The 23,620-nt window shown below is 36.0% G+C and overlaps 1 protein-coding gene across 1 annotated transcript in view; it reads left to right on the top strand.

The window, feature by feature from the left end:
• The window catches only part of AHR (aryl hydrocarbon receptor), a 66,037-nt gene extending 42,691 nt beyond the window's left edge, over positions 1 to 23,346 (top strand). The window contains exons 3-11 of the mRNA XM_050890844.1: positions 1,446 to 1,561; positions 5,300 to 5,389; positions 7,179 to 7,302; positions 12,415 to 12,545; positions 13,428 to 13,630; positions 15,326 to 15,435; positions 16,939 to 17,080; positions 17,894 to 19,157; positions 23,148 to 23,346. Of these exons, the coding sequence (XP_050746801.1) occupies positions 1,446 to 1,561; positions 5,300 to 5,389; positions 7,179 to 7,302; positions 12,415 to 12,545; positions 13,428 to 13,630; positions 15,326 to 15,435; positions 16,939 to 17,080; positions 17,894 to 19,157; positions 23,148 to 23,303 (2,336 nt within the window). The 3' untranslated portion in view covers positions 23,304 to 23,346. The remainder of the gene's footprint in view (positions 1 to 1,445; positions 1,562 to 5,299; positions 5,390 to 7,178; positions 7,303 to 12,414; positions 12,546 to 13,427; positions 13,631 to 15,325; positions 15,436 to 16,938; positions 17,081 to 17,893; positions 19,158 to 23,147) is intronic.
• Positions 23,347 to 23,620: the final 274 nt, after the last annotated feature.

Here is a 23,620-nt window from a genome sequence, read left to right as displayed (position 1 = left end):
AATAAGAGCATTAAGGTTTTAATTTCAAAGCAAACCCTCAGATAAATTCCTCACTGATTAATCAGTTAATGTCTTTTTAGAACATGTTTTCCCTCTGCGGTGCCTTTGAGGGATATTTTAATGAAAACTGTCTGGCTTGAAAGTTGTTAGCTGCAGTGATAGCTTAAAAAAAACCTGAAAGACATAATTTATCTTTCAGTTAATGTACTTAGTGTAAAATATCATTTAACAGAGTTGAAAAGTGAGTGAACAGGCGTTCTTCAGGATTCTTGACTGAAGTTCTGAGTAGCTGAAAAATGAAGGTTTTTCAGCAGGTTGAAAAATCATTTGGAATTTAAGGTGACTATCTCATTGTTATGAGAGAAACTGTTGGTATTTTACAGAAATGTAGTTGCTTTTATAAACTTCCCTCGCTTTGCAGCTTAGAAATTTTGGGATTGGGGGCGGGTGGTGGTGTTTCGCTTTATGGTAAAGTTTAAGGTACAATTACTCAAGTAATTTTAAGCTGTTTAGACACTACAAACCCACTCAGACTATTTCATATTTGGAGACTTTTTTTTTTTTTTTAAGAACTATGTGGAAAGTAGATAAATTCTGAGTTATGGACAATATTTGAGTATCTAGTTTTACTTGACAACATCTTGTTTATTAGAAGACATGGTACAGAGATGGGAGGTAGTATGTCTTTCATGTACTTTGTAGCAATTTGGTCTGATTCTTCATCCCTTATTCATTAAGTAATTTTTTTCTTTCAATTGGATATATTTGTGACCTGAATAATGATGATTCATGGTTATAGTATTTTATCTGAAGTTGGAAAGTTTGCTTAATTGTTTAAATGGTTACAATTTAACTATGGCAGGAAAAAAAAAAGCCGTTTTGTTTGAAATAGCTTTCTTTGTTTTCTTTAATGTGTAATACGCATTTAGGGTTCCTGTTTCTTTCCTTCCTTCCTCTGAAGGGAGCTTTAGGTCTAGAGCAGGCTTATATCTGAGGTACCATAGTTTCATGTCTGAAATTAGATGGGATAAGAATAAGTGTTGTCATACCTTAAAGCAGAGTTGCTATCAGGTCATAGGAGGCTGTTGTATGAAAACAAAAATGTCCTTTATTAACAAAAGTGACAAACTAAAAGTGAGCCTTATAGTAAAGAGAAGGAGAAGAAAAAAAAGGAATAAAATAATGAGATTTGGATTTATTTCAATAATACTGATTCTGTTGTGAAAGTATTATAGTTTAGAAAGGAGATGGACAACGAAGTTGGTTATCTCTAAAGGTAAGGAAAAAGTCTGACACTGAGAGAGAAATCTTTTATTAGATTGACTTCATAAGCATTTTTAAAATATAATTTTTTCTTACACAAAATAGCACATCATCACAAATTTCTAGTGAGCCTTTCAAAGATCGCTCAACTTTTTTCTTTCTTTTTTCTTTCTTTTTTCTAGTTGCATTAAAATCTTCTAACTCTACAAGACCAGAAAGAAATGGCATTCAGGAAAACTGTAGAACAGCAAAATGTGGAGAAGGGATGCAGATCCTGGAAGGAGAACTCTTACTGCAGGTATGTTTTGCAGTGGATGTATTATACAAAGATTTACATTTAAAAAAAAAAAAAAGGATTATATTATATTTAACATACCAGTTATTCACTGATGAGATTGAAAAATGAAGTTTTATTATTGTCAAATTCTTTCCTCATTTTCTTTAGGTTAATATTATACAGCTCTTGCACTTTTCTCTGGTGGTAGTAGTGACTTTGAAGAGCGGGTGTTAGACTACAGGGTCCTCTTAACTCTTTCTGAGTCATTTCTTAGAGTTATTTTTTTCCCATCTCTTTGCATCTATTGTTAATAAAGATATTAATATAAAGAAACAATCTTCATAAAGGTCAGATAGGTTAGTCATCTACTGTAAATTTGATGACTAATTGTCTAAAAAAAAAAATTTCTCTTTAAAAGACCTTGGGCTTGCTGGAATATCTTGCTTTCTCAGTGGTTTGAAAGAACTCAGAGTTCATAGTATAGGTTCAGGACAAATTTTAAAATGTTTTCAATAACTTGTAGCAATGTGAACTAATGGAAAGTATTAATGAAAAATAGGGTTTTTTTAAATTATATAGTCTCTTTTATGGTCTGTTTTAATGTCCTAGAGTGTCAAAGCATATGAAATATAATGATATAGTACTAGGTCCAGATTAAACTCAAGAAATGACTAATATAAGTATTCCAATGTTCTAATTAGTTTCACAAAATAGATTTTACTGTGACCTGCAGCTCCATTTGAAATATGCTGATAATCTATCTTGTACACAGGTTTCACACTGATGTATCTATCAGAAGTGGCAAATCATTAGGTCAGTCAGAGCCAAGGGTTTGCTTAGAACAAAATTAATTTAACTATTCAAAGGGTAGAAATGAAAACAGGTTCTAAGAATCCCACAAAACAATTACTGTAAACTAATGCTAGTTGAAAATTGTTTCCTAACCAACTAAAAAACTAGGACATGTATGGAGTTTTCTAACCATACTGAAGTATGACAAAGAACTGTTACAAAGTTACTGCAGGTGAACAGCTTTCTTCTAAACAGAAATTATCTAAAAAGGTACAGTATATACTTTATATTGGAAGCATCTATTTGATGTGAAATTTAGTTATTTTTTATGACTTCTGAATGGAAGTTGTATAAGGGAACTGCTATAGCAAACTGCTTTCCAGTATGAAAATGAAATGGGTGATATACTTGTTACTGTAAATTCTGCCCTCCTTGGGAAGTAAATAAATGAACTGAATTTCTTAAATGAATTTGTTCTGTAAATATTTTATATATAAAAAAAATTATGAGAATGAATATGCAGATAGAGTTTTCTTAGGGAATGTAAGAAATTATAAGTGATGACAGGTGGGAATTTTCTAGAAGATACTGAGCATCAGTAAGATGTAAATATTGGTAAAATGCTTCCGTTCTGCCTAAGCTCAGAAGTCTTTTACGTCACAGAAGTTTCCATAAATTATAACCGATGATGAACATTTCCTTTTTATTGTCTCTCTATTTTTTGCAAAGGTGGTATGAATATATACCACATTGTTTATATTTGTTTTTCTTTGTTCATCAGATGTTTTTTCTTGTTTCCTAACAAACAGAAAATTGTTTCTTTAATTTCAAACATAAAAACTGTCTTACAATTCAATATATTGTGGAAGTAGAGATCAAATACATAGATGTGCCTTCCTTAAAATTAAGCTATATCTCCTTTAAAATTATTTAAATTATTTCAAATTCTTATTTTAGATACTTAATCTATTACAGTCTAAGCAAGTTTATGATACGAAGTGCAAGTCAAATGATGACCTCTAAGAAATTTTGAAACATCTTAATTCTCACCAGTGATGAACAGTTTTGTAATTGCCTTTGTATTAGGAATATTGAAAGTATTTTTGTAGAAGCACAAGTATTATCTCCAATGCTCCAAAATAATAAACTCACTGAGAAATTTCATTATACCTTTAAAGATAATTATTTTTAGGATTGCATTTTGCCAAAATCTCCATCAGAACCGATCTCCCATTTATTGGTATATCCTGGATACCTGTGTGTTTTAAGGAACTTCCAGTAATTTGTTGCATTAGATTTTTGGGCAAACAGCTTGCATTTTACAGAATTTTTGGCTTACAGAAGGCATCTGGTTTCTGCAGTAAAATCCTGTTTCAAGATGAACTGAGTACCAGAGCCACTGTAAAATGTGATTGAATTCCAGGTACAGGAGCTGTACATAGCTTTGTATGAAACAGAGCAGAATAACCAATTTTAACATGTGGGCCAGAATTAGATACTGTGCAGCTTGCAGACTTTTTATATCAACCACTTGAGGTGAAATGCCCTGCAGAATAGGTCAACAGAGGACACAAGCACCTGCCATTGTGGCATTCTGCTCCCTTGGAATTACTGTGAACTTCATCAAAACTAAGGATTCTATGTAACTACTCAAGATATCTTGGATTGGCTATGCTATTTAATATCAGATTATTATTAAATTTTTTTAGCTCATACTGTATTCAGGTAAAGTTCACTAAACTTATATAAGGAGTTTTTATAGAGCTCACAACTGTTTATGAGAATAGATTAAGAAATGTCTACACATTAAATGGAAGTGGTTCACAGCATTTAAAGACCAGTCATTTAATCAGATATTTAACTTGACTTAACTAGACCGTATTAGTAAAAGAACAAGAAATAATAAAACCATATCTGTGCGAAATATGGAAAAGCAACTATGGTGGTTACCATAGTGTGGGGCTATGGGAGTTAATGTTTGTGGAAGAATGATGTTGGTTTATAATAAAAATATATTATTATGTTGTTACAGTAAGATATAGGATATCCTTCACTTTACATTTTCTATGTTACAATAATTTTGCATAATAAAGAGTTTTAAAAAATGTGTTTTGAGTGTGCTGGCCAAATTTGACTTGGAATGCGGCTGAGGAAATTAAGTGGCACAATATACTTAATCCAGTCCCTCAAGACAGCCTTTTGTTAAATCTTGACTGAAATCCATAGAAGTAAATCAGCACCTTTCAGATGAGCTGCCAAGTCACAAATGTACTGTTTGCTATCACAACAATTGCCATGAACTGTATTGATTGGGAGTTCAGATAAATGCCCTTTGCGTGACTTTGAGTAAGGAGCCGCTTAGTCTGCTGCTTCATGAAGGGGGAAATCTCTTCAAAAACATTGTTTACTTGCAGCAGTCCGCTTGTGCAGAGGTTTTCTATTTTAAGTAAGCTATAAAATGTTTTCTTGGACTATATAGGGGAGCTTGATCGCTTGATTTCCTGTCCTCTTAGTGCAGACGGGCCTATGAAAAGAACAGATTTTGGGAATGGGTTTGTGACATGGCTCCCGTTCGTGCTGTGGGCAGCTAGGTGTACCGAAGGCTTGAGCCACGCGAGCATTGTGAACTATGGTTGGTATTAGATAAACTTATAGTTGTTCATACTGCTGTCCTGCATATCCTACAATCAAGAGTAATTAAAAGTCATCAACAGGGTTTGGCTTCTCCCCTGAATTTTCCAAAAGAACATTTTTTTTTTTTCTCATTAGATGCGGTTTTCTTCATTGTGCCACATATACTGTAGAGAGATGCAATGAAGAATCCTTTTGTTTTTGCTGTTAGATAATGATATGTTTTTGCATGCTTCACATTTTATTGGGAGACTAGGGTATAGGTCGACTTACAGCCACAATAATTATCTGGAATTTTGTCTCTGAAGCTGACAGATTGGTGTGTTTCCTCCCCAGGCATTAAATGGTTTTGTATTAGTTGTTACGGCCGATGCTCTGGTTTTTTACGTCTCTTCTACTATCCAAGACTACTTGGGGTTCCAACAAGTAAGTTTATTTTTTCCTCTATCTTTTTTCAGAGGTTTTGCTTAATTTCAGAGGGCATCAGTGTTCATATTTAGGGTCTGATAGTTTGTGTAATAAAAATCTCAGATACTTTGGATTGGATTACTTGGAAACCATATTACTTTTCTATCAGCTTACATAGCTGAAATAGGACCTCAGGCCAATCACAACAGGAATATAATTTCCAAAGTTGAGTTAGGCAAGATAGGAAATTTTCACACTTAATTAGTCTTTACTGGAACAACTGTTTGAAATTTATACTGTGGTGTTACCCAGTTTATGATGCTGAGTGAGACATAATTCAATGGGAAGGTAATTATTTTAATAGAAACCTTTCATACAAAATTCACTCCATATGCCTTGACGTTTTAAGTATCAGCTGAGTGATTTTAGTATTTTTAGAATTTTAGTGTTCTCTCATTCATATTTACTTTATTTCAAAACAAGCATTTGTTATTTACAATTTATAGTGCGGATCACGTATGGCTACCTTCCTTGGGCTTGCAAGCCAGGTACCAAAGTAGTAAAGAGCAAGGCCTAGTGGACACATGTTGCCTTCCTTAGAGAACTCCTGGTATTAGTTTATGTTGAGATGATAGAAGCTTAGTCATAGTTACTAATTTATAACTTTTGGTACTGGATGATGATAGATTCCGTTGCTGTCTTAAAAATAGGGAGAAACTCTGCTTGGTCTGCAATTTTAGCTAACTGATAAGAGATTGGGGAATGTTTGTGTAAAAGAAAATATTTCAAACAAAACATTATTATTCCTGGGGTTACAGATTCTTTTGGTCTTGGGGAATGAAGAAAAAAGCTTGGAAAACAAACTGGGCATAAAATTTGTATAGTAATGCCAATAAATCAAGTGCATGGTACAGAAGTGAAGTCTTAAAGTTACAAAAGCTAGCATTTCTGGCAATTTATTCTGGAAAATACTGATTCTGTTATGAAATTCATCAAAGCAAAATTTGAGCTAGGCTTCTGCTTTTGCCAGCTCATCTTAATTTCTTTAGATCTATATTTTATTTTAGATATTTTCTGTTTATATAATGGTTGGGTTTTCGATCCATGCAGAAAACAGGCAATTTAACTCCTCTCAGTTGACTGAGACTTTTCTTGAGTATTTTGGGTGCTTTTTTTCCCCTTTCCTTCTTTCAACCACTGATTCTGGCTGTTGTAGCTTTGCCATTTAGATCACATTCCTAACCACGCAATTGGTGGTGATATGAGAGCTTAATAATTACAGATTTCAATGCATCCTTAAGGAGTGACAAAGCTTTCAGGCAAACAAAACCAATGTTCATAATCTACTTGGCTTAGTTTTGGAAGTTGTTTGGTTCAGGGTCTTTGGCTTCTTTTGTGTTCCTGTAGCACCTGGAATGGGTCAGGTCCAAGTACCAGTTGGCAAGTACTTTATTTACCAGTAAGTAAAATTAAATGATTTAAACAAAACCTAAGCATAACAGTTTCAGGCTTGCTTAGATAAAGCACATAAAGAAATACTTGACATAATGTTATTTTTTCCTAAGGTAATATTTTTTTTTAATTATTTCTTATGTTTGCAGTCACGGATGTGACTGAATTCTTCTCTGTGCTGCTAAAAATTGTTTCACGAAGCTTTGCCACATGCATGCAAATGTATATTTTTATCCCCGAGCAAAATGGATTTGGCTACATCCATAGCAGTCTTGTCAACCAGACAACTTAGATCATGTTGTCATATAAGTTTCTTATTCTCTTTCTTTCCTGCCTTTTTCCTTTTTGTACATAGTCTGATATTATACACCAGAGTGTATTTGAATTGATTCACACAGAAGACAGACCTGAGTTTCAACGACAGCTACATTGGGCATTAAATCCTGCCCAGTCTGCAGATTCTGGACCAAGTGTACAAGGTGAGAATGCAGCCAACTTATGTGTTTGCCTGTCTGATTAGATGAGGGGTTTTTTTATTTGTGTATGTAAAAGAGTTTAGATTCTTTTATATGAACAAAGGAAGGAATAACATCTTTTAAACTTACTTGAATTTTATGGATATGTTTAGCCAACAGTGGGAATTACTGGTTTTTTGCACTTTAAATAAACATTGCTATTCATAGCACAGCACCATTAAAATACTAATTATGCTTTAATTTGGAAGACTTTAATTTGGAGCATAAATAACTGAATGTCTCACACATCTGATCAGTAGTCCTGTGGTAAATAGCAAAGCAGGTAATCCTGTGTGTTTGTGTTACAAACAGGGTACTCAGAAGTGGACAGTTTCTGTTGGTGACATAAGAAACAAGGAAGTTTGACTTTTCTGGGTTCACCCTCAATTATACGGCTCGTCTTTTAATGACTGTTTGAATGAGAAAGTGATTTCTCTGAAGTAATCATCTCTCTTTTTACGTCTGCTTCTCCTGGTTACAGATCACAACACCAAATTTATTAGCTTAGGAAGACCAGCAGACAATTGAGTACAACAGCTTCTTTAAGCTCTTCAGGCTGGTAGATCCATTCCATGACTAAGAATGTGTTAGTTACAGTGTTAGTATATGGAATAGTGCATTCCTGGTCATGGAAGAGTTTTACTCTTCCACATCTATCACTGTTATATGCAGGCTGCCACATAGACCAGTACTTCTCTTGGGAATAAAAGGGTAAGAGGAATAAAAGATGAAATAGATGAGTCTTTAAGACCAAACAGTATGCTTGTTAGAGCATCAGATTGTCACGTTATTGACCGATGCTTAAATAACCTGCTATATTGAGAAACAGCTAAGGAGAAACACATTGCTTATATATTGGAAAGAGATGTGTAGATACAGATAGTTATGTCTAATATGGGAAGGGTATGCCTGCCTCATAATGATGACAAAACTGTTGAGACAACTGTAATGCTCCATTTCGCACAACAGTTGTTTAAATATGTAGGTAAAGCTCTCTGTTACTATAAATTACTTGATTATAGATTTTTTTTTTTTAAACCAGAAAAAGTCCATGTTATTTTTTAATAAATCTACCATTCATAAAGCAACTTGATTTAAAACTCTAACAGTTTCATATTTAATATTTTAGAGTATAGAAATGACATGATTTGATAGAGAAATAAAAACCAGCAAATATTATTTACGTTTGGCTGATAGCTGAGTATATTTCAATTTTTCATTTAGTGCTCAATATTGCTATGTCATCTATGGATCAATCTACACTGTCCAGTTGAAAACATGCTACACAACTAGTTAATATTATAATTTGGTATAGCAAACAGCTGCTGGCACTCAGAAACCAATTTTTTATCTGGTGGCTTACTGTTTGCTTTAGAGTGAAATGGTGTTCTGTAGCACTTAAGCAAGTACCTATGAATTTACAAAAGGTAGTGTTTGAAAAGTACAATGCCAGGTTGACTTGGCATCAGATTTGACTGAATGATGGGAAGTGCTGAGCAGGATTACAAATAATTGTTTGTTTTGTACCTTGTGTTCCTAGCTTACTAAAAGCTGCTAATTATTTTTGGGCCTCAAGTAGCATAAAATGTTTGGACGTTGAGGCTTTTTAAACTGAATTCAGATTTATAACAAAGGATAGTGCTATGATCATAAGGATCCCCTCCATTTTTGCTAATATAATCCATTTCCTTTTTAATGCATCCAGCTAGCATTATGTAGATATTTATAGACATATTATAATTGTGCTCAGGCTTAAGCACAGATTCCAGCCTGAGTCTGGGAACTACTTCTGTTTCAGTTAGCCTGAACTGGTTGTTTCTCACTCAATACTCCGGTGTTCCCCTAGACCACTGGTTTCCTCAGCTGTTGCAGTGCTTCCCAGATGCACCTCCTAGTCCTGTCATGTTCCCAGGGAAGTTTGCAAAATTCTGATTTTTCAGTCCCAAATATCTGCTTCAAGGCCATAAGTCTGGATTATCTTTTAAAGTTCGCTTGCTACGCAACCATGTGTGGTCATGAGCTTAAAGACAAAGAGAAGGACTTAATGCACAGCATGTTCTGCACATTGCTCCATGGTGTTGATGAGATCCAGTGTGAGCTTCATGAGGGATATGGGTTCTAACCCCTATAATGTTAAGTGGTAGTTTTGCTCCAGGGATTGCAGATGCTCTGTAAGACTCTTTGCCTTCTTACAGTGAGTCACTTCCCAAAGATCCTGGCACTAAAACCTCTCTGCCTCCTGTCTGCCTGGGAAAGTGCAGCAGCATTCCCTTCACAAATGTAGAAGGCTTGGGCCTGAAGCCCATTCCCTCCTGTTTTGAGTTCTGTTCCCCTCCTCTCGCGAGCTACAGACTGTGTTGCTTCTTCCACCAAAGCCCTGTTCACTCTTGGGTACTGCTGGTTTTACTAGGGAAGTTGACAGACACTTGAGAGAACCCAGATAAGATACCTGCATTCAAATTCCAGCTCTGTATTTACCAAAAGAATAACACTGAGTTGCTCCTGTGGCAGAAGTGCTGAAGGGCATGCCTACCAGTGCCAAGGATGCCAGCAGAAAGCCTTGCACTGCTTACTGGATACTAGACCTACACTCAGTAGGCGCTCCTCAGCCAGAAGATTTATCTGAGTTGGACGACTTAATCAGAGCCCTTCAAGGAGCCTGCTACTGATGATTAAAGTCTTTCCCTACATCCCCTCCAAGAAGTTGCCCATAGTCTCATTAATCTCCATGAAAGAATCGACTGAACAAACACACACAGGGCCCTTAAGGCACCCTAAACTCAGTGTTCTCAGTATGCTCCTGCCTAGCCAGCAGCTCTTCCAGTGAGCTCTTCTTCTGCCAGTAGCCAACTGTTGATACCAATTTTCTTTTAGCCTCACTAGCTGGCACCTTTCTCAGTAGTAGCTGGTCTTGCAGGAATAAAGTTGTGGCAATAGAAAGGGAATACAAATATTGGGATTGGTTGGAGGAAAAAAAAAAGTGTTTTAGTGGCTTCCTTGGTGCTGATACTTGTGAAACGCAAATGTTGACATGTGGTGTATTAACCATTTTGAGGAGACCTCAAGTAATGTATATGCAGGGATTCTCAAGGATGTCAGAGTTGGCATTTTTGAAAGATGAGTTGGGATTTGCAAGCTGTTTCTTTGATGCCCTTTCTTCATAATCATTGCTTCTTCAGAGAGCATCTAAGCTGTTTCAACACCTCTTGAAGAAGCACTACCTCAGAAGGGTTGAAAATTCTCACCAGCAATTAGGCAATTAAAAAAAAAAAAATCTGCAGCTGTAGGAAGTAAGGAAGTAAGTTTGCTTTTGTGTGTTGAGAACCATCCATATGACAAGTGTGGGAATTTGTTATTTTCTAATATCAAAGTTAGGTGGTAACTATCTTGGACAACAAGTATCTGAGTTTCTGTACCTCTGCGATCAGCTCATAATGGTGGCTTTGGCCAATACACAGTTCTGCAGATGGCTACAATTTCAGATTATCCCTTTTCATACACACTATCAGTTAGGGTCCTTTTTCTCCATAGCTTGAAGTTTGTTCAGCAAAAATTGACCTTGCATAGCAGTTCTTTTCAGGAAAAAAAAAAGATATCTCCTGATTTTATCTGAAAAGCTGGATAACTCAGCATTCTTGTTGAATTTATATGGCCTTAGGTTGCAAGGCCTCTTGCTGATGGTAAGCCATCAGCAATCTCATTTGACTCCAGTTCAGTCACTTGAATTAATAGGAGATTAAATGGAACTGGCTTTTGGTCATGATTTGTTTTCCTTTGGGTTTGATTCGCCATTGTACAAACCACCTAGCCTACCTAAGTTTTTCCGTCTGGCTGAGAGACAAAATTAGGTTCCAGAGAACATAATGTGGTGTGTGGTTAAGTGACATGCTCTCCCTGACTTCATCTCCAAGTCTGGAAGGTCAATATGGGTTCTTTCTTAAAATCTGTATTCTTCTTTTGTCCATACATAGCAATCACGTCTCTCAGAGTATATGGACTATTTTTTAAATTACAGAGTATTTAGCACTATAAAATAGCATTTTACACTGTTTTTTCTTAATTTTCTGCGTGTATGAATTCCTAGGGAATGACCAGCTTGTGGTTTTTTATATGTATTACAAACAAGATCACTTTGCTGAATTTGCTGTGAGTAGACAAGCTCTGGTATCTCTGTATGTGTAGCCTCATGCAGAACATATGTATTCTATCAGAAGTTTATTGATTTACCTTCTGTTTTTACTTTGTATTCCAAATGTTTAAGTGTGTTTTCTAAATACCACTTAGCAGCAAATGCTTGTCCTGAAGTGGCAGAAGAATATCGTGTTATTATCCTAGTTGTCAATCATGTTTTTGAGTCTTTTTTTGTCTTTTTTTTTTTTTTTTAAACAAACAAACCAACCCCACAAAACACAAGTGCTCCAGGTTCCTCTGGAGAGGTAAACATGGTGTTTTCTTGATCAGCACAGCCCAGAAATATTTTCACTATTTAGTAGGGGGTTTTTGCATCCATTCGAGAAAGTACTCACATTGAGTTATTGTGGTAGTACCCTAAAGATGCTTCTTTTTATTTATTGCTACAGCTTTCACCTAGCTTTCTGGAAAGTAACAGTTTCACAGTTTGATACCATCTACTGAGCTTTTGAATACTCAGTTCCAATAGTTACTGTGCCTTTTGCAGATTCTGCCGTTGCAGAAATGTGGGTGTGCTCCCTGCTGAGAACCCTGCTTTCTGCAACTGATTCAGAATCTAGATTGTTGACAAACATAATGAATAAATTACAAAACCAACCAAACAACCCAAAACAAAACACCAAAAAACACCACTTAAAAAATAAATAAATAAATTGCATGCAGTTTCCAAATACCATAGCCTGTAAAACATAATCCCATCAGAAGAACTGATACTTAACCTAGTGTTATAATCAGTATAGGTTCTGAGGATGTTTCCAGTTTACATTGTTCTTGCTCAGGTCATGACCTAACGCTTTGTTTGTAAGACGGAAGATGATTTGTTATAGATAGCCTTCACTAGGTGTTCTTCTAAAAATAATCCTTATAAATAATCCTTTCCTGTAGGAGATAATGGCTTTTCACAGCCAGCAACCTATTATAACCCAGACCAACTTCCTCCAGAGAATTCTTCCTTTATGGAAAGGAATTTCATCTGCAGGTTACGATGCCTCCTGGATAATTCATCTGGGTTCCTGGTGAGTATGGAGTTATGTAAAAACTTCCGTGTATGCTTGCAAGTTGGAAATCTGCATTATCCTTACAATATGTACAACAACTTATGTTACTTGTTAAGTCTCCATAGATGTCTGAGCTGCTTGAACCAGTATGTTTCAGTTAGTGACACTAAATGTGTCCCCTTTAACATGTTGTTACAACCAGGTGCAAGTTCTCTCATTTCCTCATGGCTCAGTTTCCTCAGTGAAATACGAATAAGCATCTGCTTTTGTAAAGTACAGTGTGATTTGTGGATAAAAAAGGATTACAAAATTATTTTCTGTTGGGTATCTTGAGATGCAATAAGTCATAATAACTAACAGAACCATAGTTTTCCCTTACTTGGGAAAACTGTGCTTGCTCTTTTTAGTACAATTTTTTTGTTTGTCAGTGCTGTGGATTTTAAAAGAAATATGGGTTTATCACCCTCTAAGTGACTTCGTACAAATCGAATTGTTTATATGGGTCTTTGCAATGGTACACATTTGCATACTTTCTACTAATGACTGACAGAAATGCAAGAGAAGTAATGTTAAGTTAATTGTATTTATGTATAGTGCCATGTTCATTAGAATATTAGAAGATTCAGTTGGCATTTGCTATGACATGTTTAGGGTTTTTTTACAAAACCACCTTCCCATTAGTTCTTTTTCCAGTAAGTTTATTAGTAGATCTCAAAGTGACATGCTCAGGGGTTTAACAACAGTATACAGTACTTGTTAGCTAACTTTTGTGTATGCCATGCTACAAAGCTTGAATCTGATGGGTCTTGAAAAAAATAAATAAATGTTTTACATCATAACAGAAATATCTCACTCTTAAATATCTCCAACATATACAATTACTTTTTTCCTCATCCTAAGGCTATGAATTTTCAAGGACGATTAAAGTTCCTCCATGGACAAAACAAGAAAGGGAAGGATGGTGCTACTTTGTCTCCTCAGCTCGCTCTGTTTGCAGTAGCTACTCCCCTGCAGCCACCATCTATCCTTGAAATACGAACCAAAAACTTCATCTTCAGAACTAAACACAAACTGGATTTCACACCTACTGGCTGTGATGCAAAGTAGGTGTAAATTATTCTGCATAATGCTCTAATAATTTGCTGATGAGATAGGTTTCAAGTATGTATTTGAAATATAAAGCTGGCTACTGTTTCAGTCAATACTGATGACTGTTTAGGAACTGTTAGGATTTTTCTCTTCAGCCCTGCTAGTAAGTAAAGAGAAATGGGATTGTCATAGTGTACTTCCTTGAAAAGGCATATTGCTTTCTGACTTTCAGTCATTAAAAAACCAAAACTCTGAAACCCCGCAACAACCAAAATAAAAACCTCAAAAGACAGAATACTAATGAATTAGGGAAGAAGAAAAGTTTAATGTTTAAATCTGGTTGAAATTTGGTTTTAGAACTGATAGAACAAGTGTTTCATTTTGTTCTACATGCATATTTTCTCCTTCAGTTCAAACATGTAAAATGCAATGGAAATGTTATTTACTTCAATATAAACAAATGAAGTCCTTTTTGATACTATGACTTTTACCCATTTCCAAACCATTCTTTTCCCTATATAAAAACTGGAAACACTGTTGCATTACTAGATCAACATAATGTAACTATGCATCAACATGTCAAGAAGCCAATTAAGATGCTTCTTTATCAAAAGAAAAGCCTCTGGCCTCCTTCCTTCCTTCCTTCTCCCCTCCCTCCTTATTTTGGCTGATAATGCTTTCAGCTTTCAGACTCATTTTCAGTGAAATCTCTCATATGGATTTCCCTGCCTACTTATAGGATAATGTAGAGTCAAATTACTCTCTACTCTGTCTACTGATAAACCAAAATGTTTTTCTTGGGTTCTTTAAACTGATACGATTAAAAGTTGACAAAATGTTAATACAGGCTTTTCTTTCCTGTGTTTGATCTTTTTCATTATGCTTCACTTGAAACCTTCAATTTTTGTCACATTTTACACTTTTGCATGTATTGTTCCCCATCCTTACTTTTTCCTTTCCACCCCCCCCATCTTTGGATCTCCATTTCTTTGTTCCAAATGCTGTTTCAGTCTCTTTTTGACTATTTCATTCTGTCATGTATCTCGTAGCACTCACACAAATGCTGTTAAGTTCTTCATCGCCCTGACCTCTAGTAAAGTACTCTAATCTTAGGTACCAGGGTCAAACATTACTCTATTGCCGGTACTCCTCTGAGGCATATCTTAGAAAGCTTAAATGCAAACGCAGGGGTCCCAAACCACTCAATAGCAAAGGGGATGTAATTCTGAGATACGCCTTGTTTTGAATTTTAAGCTACTAAAAATACTAAACTAGTTTTAGATACCTAAAGTTAAGACCCTACTTAATTCTACATGCAAGCACCTATAGGTAAATGCTATGAAACAGAGATAAGCAAACAGTGTCTTTCATTGCAACAAATGGGAGCTGCCTGCTCTAAGTGAATATGTTCGAAAGTATGGAATTAAGAGTCCAGCTGAACTGTAGACATACTCTTTTTTTTAATGATCTAACAATGTTGTGAACCCGTTCCTAGTCACTGAAGGCAACTTGGGGGACTAGTAAAAATTTTATGATTTGTTAACTGTATTTTTTATTAGAATTGTCACGCTTCCACATACAATTGATATTGCAACAAAATGTAGTCAGCACTTGCGTCTGAAATGTTCTAGCCATAATTAACTTGCTTGGCATTCGTTCTGTGAGTTGGTTCATCAGCAGTGTTGCAATTTTTTGTTTTTACCTTCCAGAGGAAAGATTGTCCTGGGATACACTGAAGCAGAGCTGTGTATGAGAGGAACAGGATACCAGTTTGTTCATGCAGCTGATATGCTTTATTGTGCTGAAAATCATGTCCGAAGTAAGCTTCATTCCCTAAGAAAAGCTGAAAAATCAAAGCATGGATTTTATTCATACTAAAAAAATACTATAAATTACTCTTAAAAAAAGAAAAAAAAAAGTGGTCGTTAACAAAAAGAACACTATTGATTTCATGTGATCTTTCCCTCCCTATAAAAACTTAAACTGAATGAAGAAATATTTAATATTCCTGTCTAGACCCTTTTAGGTTATATGTTCCAGTTTCTGTCACACCTTGCTCTTCTCGCTTCCTTCTCTGCTCAACCCAACTTCTGCTATTTCAACAACTTCCTTTGGGCAAAGGGACTATTTCAAAGATAGCTTATGTGTTAGGAAGTTAAATAAAGCATTTTCTTTTGATATCAGTGTAAGATTTTTAACAGAAATTAATCTCTGATTTAGCATGCTAGTGTCCTATACGTTTCTGGTTTTGATTCTTGGCAACTTGATTTGGTTTAAGTAACAACTTAAGGAGAGAAGTATAGTGTTTTAAGCTAAGGAAATAAGTATCAGCTATCTGATATGTAACTATTTAGTGGACTTCTTTGCTTTTTTGTTAGCTGTAACATATTTGTCTTTGGAAGTTACAGAAACATCTTCAGGATATTTTGGTGCTGCTTCTTTTCTACTGACTTCTCTTGAAAAACTTTTTTTTCTTTTGTCCCCTTATATACAATTAAATAACCCCCCTCAGTAGGTTAGTTCTCAACCTATATTAAGCAGGTTTTCTGTTTCAGGTATAGCTCAGTCACTGTTGCCTATCAGTAGTTTTGTTTGGTAAGGAATAAGAACAAAAGTATTTCCAGAATAGAATGGGGTGAAACTTTGGTTTGAAATTTTGGTTTGAAACTTTGTCTTAAAACTGGTTTTGCTCCATTTCTGATGCTAAGATAAAGTCTTGTAGCAAAGCTTACTTTTCATTAGGATTCTTAAACTTTCCTAATTTTTTTTATTTAATTTTTCCATCTAGAAATGCAGTTTCCAGCAAAGTACAACAAAAATGTAGTATGTTTATCAAGCATTGCTAGTGAAGTAATAGTGGGAGTGAAAAATAATGGATTTTGAAGTACCTCTGCGTTAACCAGTCAAAATGTGAAAGAATTGCATTCAGAGCTAATGTGTTTTCTAATTTCTTAAGTAATAATCACTTTTTGGATGTAAAAGAGACTTAGGCTTTTGTCATTTACATGTTCTAGTATTTATTAATTTCTGTTATTGCAGAAATAATGGATGAAGCTCCATATAGGATGTTGCAAATCTGTAGTGGATATCTTACAATTGCTTGCAGTTTTGGCTTTTATTTTACCAGTAAATTAAAGTAGACATCTTAAAGTGATCGATCATCCTGTTTCACTAGGAATACATTAGTGCCACAAAGAAATGGGTGATTGAGGACATGAGATTTGTAAAATTGCTCTACAAATGGGATTAATTTCATGACATGCCAGATTTTCCTAGTTTTGTTCACTGGACAGTAAATGGTATGCTTACTCTTTAACTCTAGTGATGAAGACGGGTGAGAGTGGAATGACTGTATTTAGGCTTCTAACCAAAGAAAATCGATGGGCCTGGGTACAGGCAAATGCACGTCTGGTCTACAAAAATGGAAGACCGGATTACATCATTGCCACGCAAAGACCTCTTACGTAAGTCGTCATCACATAAAGCAGTATACTTAAAAAACTGAAAACTTTTGAGTTTGTTTATATTTGGAAAGGAATTCTTTATTTTTAAATAAATCCCCTTTAAATCCTGAACTCCAAAAAGAAAACCTCTTTCAATTTGCTAACAAACATTGAAAAGAATTCTGATATTTCAGTACTTATGTGGCATAGTCCTTTATGTGTAAGACTTTAGACATTTTGATTTCGTATAAAGAATAAGAGCAGCAGTACAAGTGCCAAGTTATTCCATCCAACATATTTTTAATTCAGTATCCCCGTTAGCAAAAATTAAGAAATCCAACTGCAGTTGTGTAGAAGAAACAAGAGATAACATAAAGAAATTAAGTCCTTTATGGTGTTGAACTAAATTCTGCATAATATGGAATTCAGCATTATTATACAGGTTAAATAATTTTTGCTAAGGAGTCTGTAAAATGGAGAAAGAGATACTTCAGTATTGAAGTATTCATTTACTTGTCTTGCCAAGAAAAACGTAATGCATGGAACAAAGCCCACTTATTTTCATTTCAGCTCATAATGCACAGAAAATGGAGTATGCTATCTAGATTTAATTACAAATGTAATATGTAAAGGTGGTATTACAGTCATAAGCTCCTTATTTCATAATCTGCCTCTTGGTTTAACTCAGCCAAGTTGAGCTGGAATAGCTAGGAATTTAAAAAATGCCTACAAATAGAATAGTTCATTTTTTTTAATATTAATTCCAGGGGACAAAAAGACTACAGTAACTGTTTAGTACTGCAGTACTATGCTATATATCTGATTTATTTTCAGAGATGAAGAAGGGGCAGAACATCTACGGAAGCGTAACATGAAGTTGCCCTTCATGTTTGCTACTGGTGAGGCTGTGTTATATGAGGTATCTTTCCCTATGTCGAGCCTTATGGATCCCTCTCAGCTGAAGAATAAAAGCACGACAGCAAAAGGAGCCAAAGCAACGCTACACAATGATTCCGTGGATCCAAACTCCCTCCTAGGTGCCATGTTAAGGCAAGACGAGTCTGTGTATCTCTGCCCTCCAGCATCACATAAACTTTCCTTTGAGCGGAACTTCTTTGCAGACGGCAGGGATGAACTGGGCGGTGTTGTTAGCAGCGGCTGGACAGATAATCTCCTGCCTGCTGGAAATCACAACGTTCTCAAACGGGAGCTAATGGAGTGTTCCCAGGACAGTACTGTTCCACTTCCTGAAGACAGTGCAGCACTCTTTCAAGACAACAAAACCAGTGATTTGTACAGCATCATGAAAAATCTGGGTATTGACTTTGAAGATCTAAAGTGTATTCAGCAGGATGAGGAGTTTTTTAAAACTGAGTTATCTGGTGTGGATGATATTGGGGACATCGACATAACTGATGAAATCCTGACTTATGTTCAGGATTCCTTAAATAAGTCTGACTTTTTATATTCAGGCTGTAACCAGCAGCAGCCCGTGGTCCAGAATGAAGGTTGCCTGGTACAGCAAGAGTTAGATCCACATCAACTTCATCAGCACCAGAAACAGCTCGTGGAGCAGCAGCAGCAGCAGCAGCAGCTCTGTCAAAAGATGAAACATATGCAAGTCAATGGGATGTTCACAAATTGGAACTCTGACACCAGCATGCCTCTTAGCTGCTCACAGCAGCAGCCCCAGCAATATGTATTCCCTGGCATGCATGCCACTACATCCGAGTTCTCTTACAAATCAGAAGTAAACGCTTCCCCTTATGCATGTAGGCAAGAGTTTATGCCTTACAGGCAACCCACAGCGATGATGCCACAACTTTCTAATTTTGCTCAAGTGGATTTCCCTGTAGCGGGTTTTGACAGATCGACCTATTCTGCTTCTTCCAACTTGGAGGATTTTCTCAGTTGTTTGCAGCAAGTCCCTGAAAATCATGAGTGTGGGATAAACTCTGAGTCAGTTATGCTAACTCCTCAAACATGCTATGCAGGCGCTGTTTCTATGTACCAGTGCACACAAGAAGCACAGCCCAGCTGCGTGGATCAAATGCAATATGATCCTGTGATGGCAAGTCAACAAACGTTGTTGGACAAGGTAAGGTAAACAGCATTGCTACATTGCTTGCATTTTGAATCATGTTTTTAATGTTTTGAGTGGCTATCGGGATGCAGAGTTTGTCGTAATTGAATCACTGAGTTTGGAACTGATGGGTTAGCAGTGTGTGAATGTCCTTGCTTTATTTGTTCATTAGATTGAAGAGAGTTGCATTTGGTCAAGTTTTTGTGTACACGTGTCCACAGCCTGGTAGCTCTCTTTGGCAGTATTAAAGCAAGAGTGAGTGAACTAGTCTGTTGTACCTACCAGTAGTTTTCCCAGTAGGAGCAAAGGAAAAGCAGATTGGTCAAAAGCTTGGAACTTGCCTATATACCTTTTTAGAGGAGTGGAATAACGTCAGTAATGTTGTCTGGCACGTTCATTTTCATGAAATATGTTGTAAGGATCCAGAAAAATATCTTGTTTTTAAAGTGTTAGTGTTCTCTAGCTACTCAGATTCTTCAATGATTTTAGGATTGCTTAAAGTATTCAGATTGTAATATCACATAAATAGCATGAAATATTATGAACTATTGCATTTCTACACACAATGATACTGCAAAAATATTTTTATATATTGCCATAAGTGAAAGTCAGTTTGTTCCTCAAGCTGCTGTCTAAATTGTCTGCTGAAGACAAAAGAGAAGGAAAAAATTATATTCACAGTAGATAAGTTGGACCTTTTTCCCATTGTGCAAAGGAGAATGCACGATAAAAGCCACGTAAGAGAGGAGCCTGGCTGTAGCACAGACTACAGTTTTAAGCACAGTTCTTCATAGGTAAAATTAACTTAGTAATTGATTTTTTTTATTTCTAAGGTAGTTCCTGATTCTGAATAACCTTTGTTGAAGTACTTTAAATTGTACCATTTATTTCTGTTAACGCTGCTGAAGTACAGAGCCACAATTCTTTCTTTTTTTTTTTACCTCAATGAATTAATGTTCTAAAGTACTGATCCTACAAATGCTTATGCACAAGCATTTACAGAATTAAAGTATTAATTGGCATTTAACTTACACAAGACAGGTGAGGAATGCAAGTAGAACATAGGCAGTTTTTTGGTATGCTTGATACAAGTACAAAACTTACCATTTTTAAAACTGCTTCACTAGTGGAAAAAATATAATTGCAGAATTGCAGAAATTTAGCTAAAATGTAGGACAGTTCAGCAAGATGAATAGCTTCTGCCCGAGTGCCCAAGGGCTGAAATAGCATGAAGTCACTTTGGCAAACTGCAGTGCGCAAGCTTGCACAGTGCTTGCCTGTATGTTGCCTGGCTGTGGTCAGTGTTATTAGTCCTTCATAGTGCTTGATAATAGGGTTGCAAAGCGGTTCCAAGGTCATCCAAGTTCGTCCCTATAATAGTATAGAATTGTTCTTTTAGCAAAAGCTATACTGGTGTGGTGCATCAGTTTTGAACAGCCACTGCATAAGCAATTCCATTTCTTTTTTTGTAGATTATTTTGTTGTTATGCTGCCTTAATAATTTTTGTTACGCCCCCATTTTGTTATTTTCTTGCTTACTTTTTCCTCTCATCTATCTCTAAAAAGTTTAATGACCAAGACAGCATCTCTGAATGCAATAAATGAATATGTCTGTTACTTCATGTTTACTAGAATGCTGTGCTGCAATAATAATACTGTGTTTAGCTTGTTTGTCATTAAAAAAATGAACAAAGGCCGCTTTGTGGAGAATTATCCTTATTTAAGTTGTTCAAAGGCAAATTCAGCCCCTCTTGCTGTGGTATACCTATGCTGTGTGGATCTGGATAGCATTGCATAAGCAGAAGCCTGGTGCAGAACTGATGTTACCCTTGTGCACGTTAGCTCCTGTTTACCTCTGAAGAAAACTGCTAAACATTTGTCCAAATGAGCTTAAAAGAGGAGCACACTTCTTGATGAGATAAGGAAGGATTATTCCCCCAACCGCTTTTGTAAAAGAGTGGTCGTAGATAGCTGATAGCTATCTCCAAGTCCTCGGGGGTCCAAAACTTATATATGCCAACTGGGTGCAGTGGCGGGTGGGAAGAGACTGCTTGTTCCTAAACCAAATAGCATTGACTTTTGTAGCCCATGCTGCTATATACTGTTCACATGAAAAAACCCAGCATCTCTCGTATCAGACTGTACTCAATTTGACCTCTAGTCACATCTGCCAGTTAACGTTTTTATAGACTGAGGGCAAAGTAAGGCTCTATGTAAACCCAAGTTGTTATGTTGAGAAATGTTATAATGTAGAGACATTTTTTTACCTAGAAATGTCATTGCTCCAGAGAAAGATAACCCTATATTTATATATGCTTATATTACAGAGATTGTATTTAGTCTTGTATCAGAGGAGTTAAGAACTTTAAAATACGTGAACCCGTGGGAAGTAGTAAGTCAGAAGTATAGCTACTGCACTTGAAGTAATCTTGTAAAATATCACCTATGCCAAAGCCATGATGGCAAATAATATACATTTCTTTATTGTAAATAGGGAGAATGTATCACTGCTTATGATAATAAACTTAAGGTTTGATTTTTATTGCTAATTGGTAACTTTAGTAAGGATGCGACTAAGCAGATAGGATACTGCTGTCTGAGCCTACGTTCACACAGCCAAACCAAAGTAGGGCAGTCTGTGTGGCTGGATTTAGCACACTGACATCCCTATCAGCGGTTGGAGTCTGGAGAGAGGACAGACGTTGCTACGCAAGCCATGATTGCTATCCTTTCCTCAGCCTTCTAACTCCCATCGATTTCTACATGAAAAGGCTAGGGGATTAGAAAGCCAGAAGGGTCTGTTGTGGTCATCTGCCTTGACCTTCTGCCTAACTTGTAATTGCGGTAAGATCACAGCCAATGTAGTCTAAAAACACTTTCAGTGATGGAGAAGGGCAGAAAGGCCTTAGATAATTTGATTGCTTGTTTAAGGTCGATATTCCTTTATTAAGCTGGAGAAACCTTGCTAAGTACTAGATTCTGTGCTGAGAACTTTCTTAGAAATTTTAATGAGTGTGCTCATCTTGTTAATGAAGAATATTGCAATAATCTGCTTCTGTCAGAAGTAATCCTAGCTTATGTTGTTATAGCTGTCTTTAAAAGTATGGCAACTTTGATTAAAAACATAATGGCTATAGTCTTGTTGTTAAAAATTTAGAAGAACTGTGCACAGTTAGTCAAATTTCAATGTTTGTGTAGAAGGAAAAAAAAGTTTCCAAAACCCAGCATATTTTGATAGATGAATGAATGAATGTATAATATATGTTTTTAAGGACCAACCTTGAATGAATGAGTACTTACGATATAAGCTACTCCCGAAGAGATGATGGAAATGTTTAAAATACTTTGTTGCATTTTCTTTGCGTGACTGAATGGAGTATTTTGTAGATAAAGTGACTTTGCCATAGCATGACAGGAAGCATTACATCAGATGATTAAAATAATCCTATGAACAATTACGTCAAGACTGATGAAAGCCATTCATTGCTCTTACTTGGCATTGTCAATATGAAGACTGTCAAAAAAGCCCACCCTACAACAGCTCAGCCTGTGGATTGAATGCAGTATACTTCAGCTTACTAATAGGACTGCACGTGCATTCCTGGAAGAGCTGTAAAGTCTGGATCCCATTGCAGACATGAAAATATGTAAATAGGTTGCTTTTAAAATGTAACAGCTGGATGTAGAAATTAGGAGTGCTCAGTCAGACTGTACTTTCTACAAATGGAAACTATATTATGCTTTAGATAATAGCAATGTTTCTTTACTTAGCCAGAAGTAGGACTCCCACTGACTTCAACATGGGTAAGTTTCACTGATGATTCAGACCCTACTTTAATGCAAATTAACTTCTCATCATTCATCATTTAAAAAAAGAAGTTTTAAAGCTATTAATTGTATTTTAAGATTATTTCATCCAATCTGTGTCTTTAGGAGGATTTTTAAAAACTTATAAATGAATTTGTTTCCCATACTAACCGTTTATATTGTCTTTTTTTCTGCAAGTTCCAAAATGGTTTCAATGGAGGAAACGTAAATGAAGCATATCCCTCTCAGTTAGATGTGATCAGTAATGCAAATACTGCCACACATCTTCAGCCTCTTCATCATCCGACAGAACCCAGATCCTTCTCAGATTTGGCATCTAGTGGATTTATGTGATTCAGATCTAGAGCTCCATCTGTGATTTTTGTCTGGGCGTCAGGCTGCTCTGAGGAAAAGCTTGATAAGTCTATCTTTGAGCATCGGACTTTAACAGCTAAATTACATTTTGAGAATCTGAGGTTGGTTGCACTATATACTGGTGGATATGTAATCCAAGACCTGGCTTTTTAGAGTGACAGGTGGAATTAAAACTTCTGACTAAAAGTATGCATGTGCTGTTTTCCATCAGATTGACTGTGTCATTGCAGTATGGATTACATATGTACTACAGACTATGTCATGCTATACAACATAAGATAAGGCAAATGGTTTTG

The sequence above is a fragment of the Gymnogyps californianus genome, chromosome 2 (genome assembly GCF_018139145.2).
Source record: "Gymnogyps californianus isolate 813 chromosome 2, ASM1813914v2, whole genome shotgun sequence".
Classification (NCBI taxonomy): Eukaryota; Metazoa; Chordata; class Aves; order Accipitriformes; family Cathartidae; genus Gymnogyps; species Gymnogyps californianus.
This window is presented reverse-complemented; position numbering and strand designations above follow the sequence as displayed.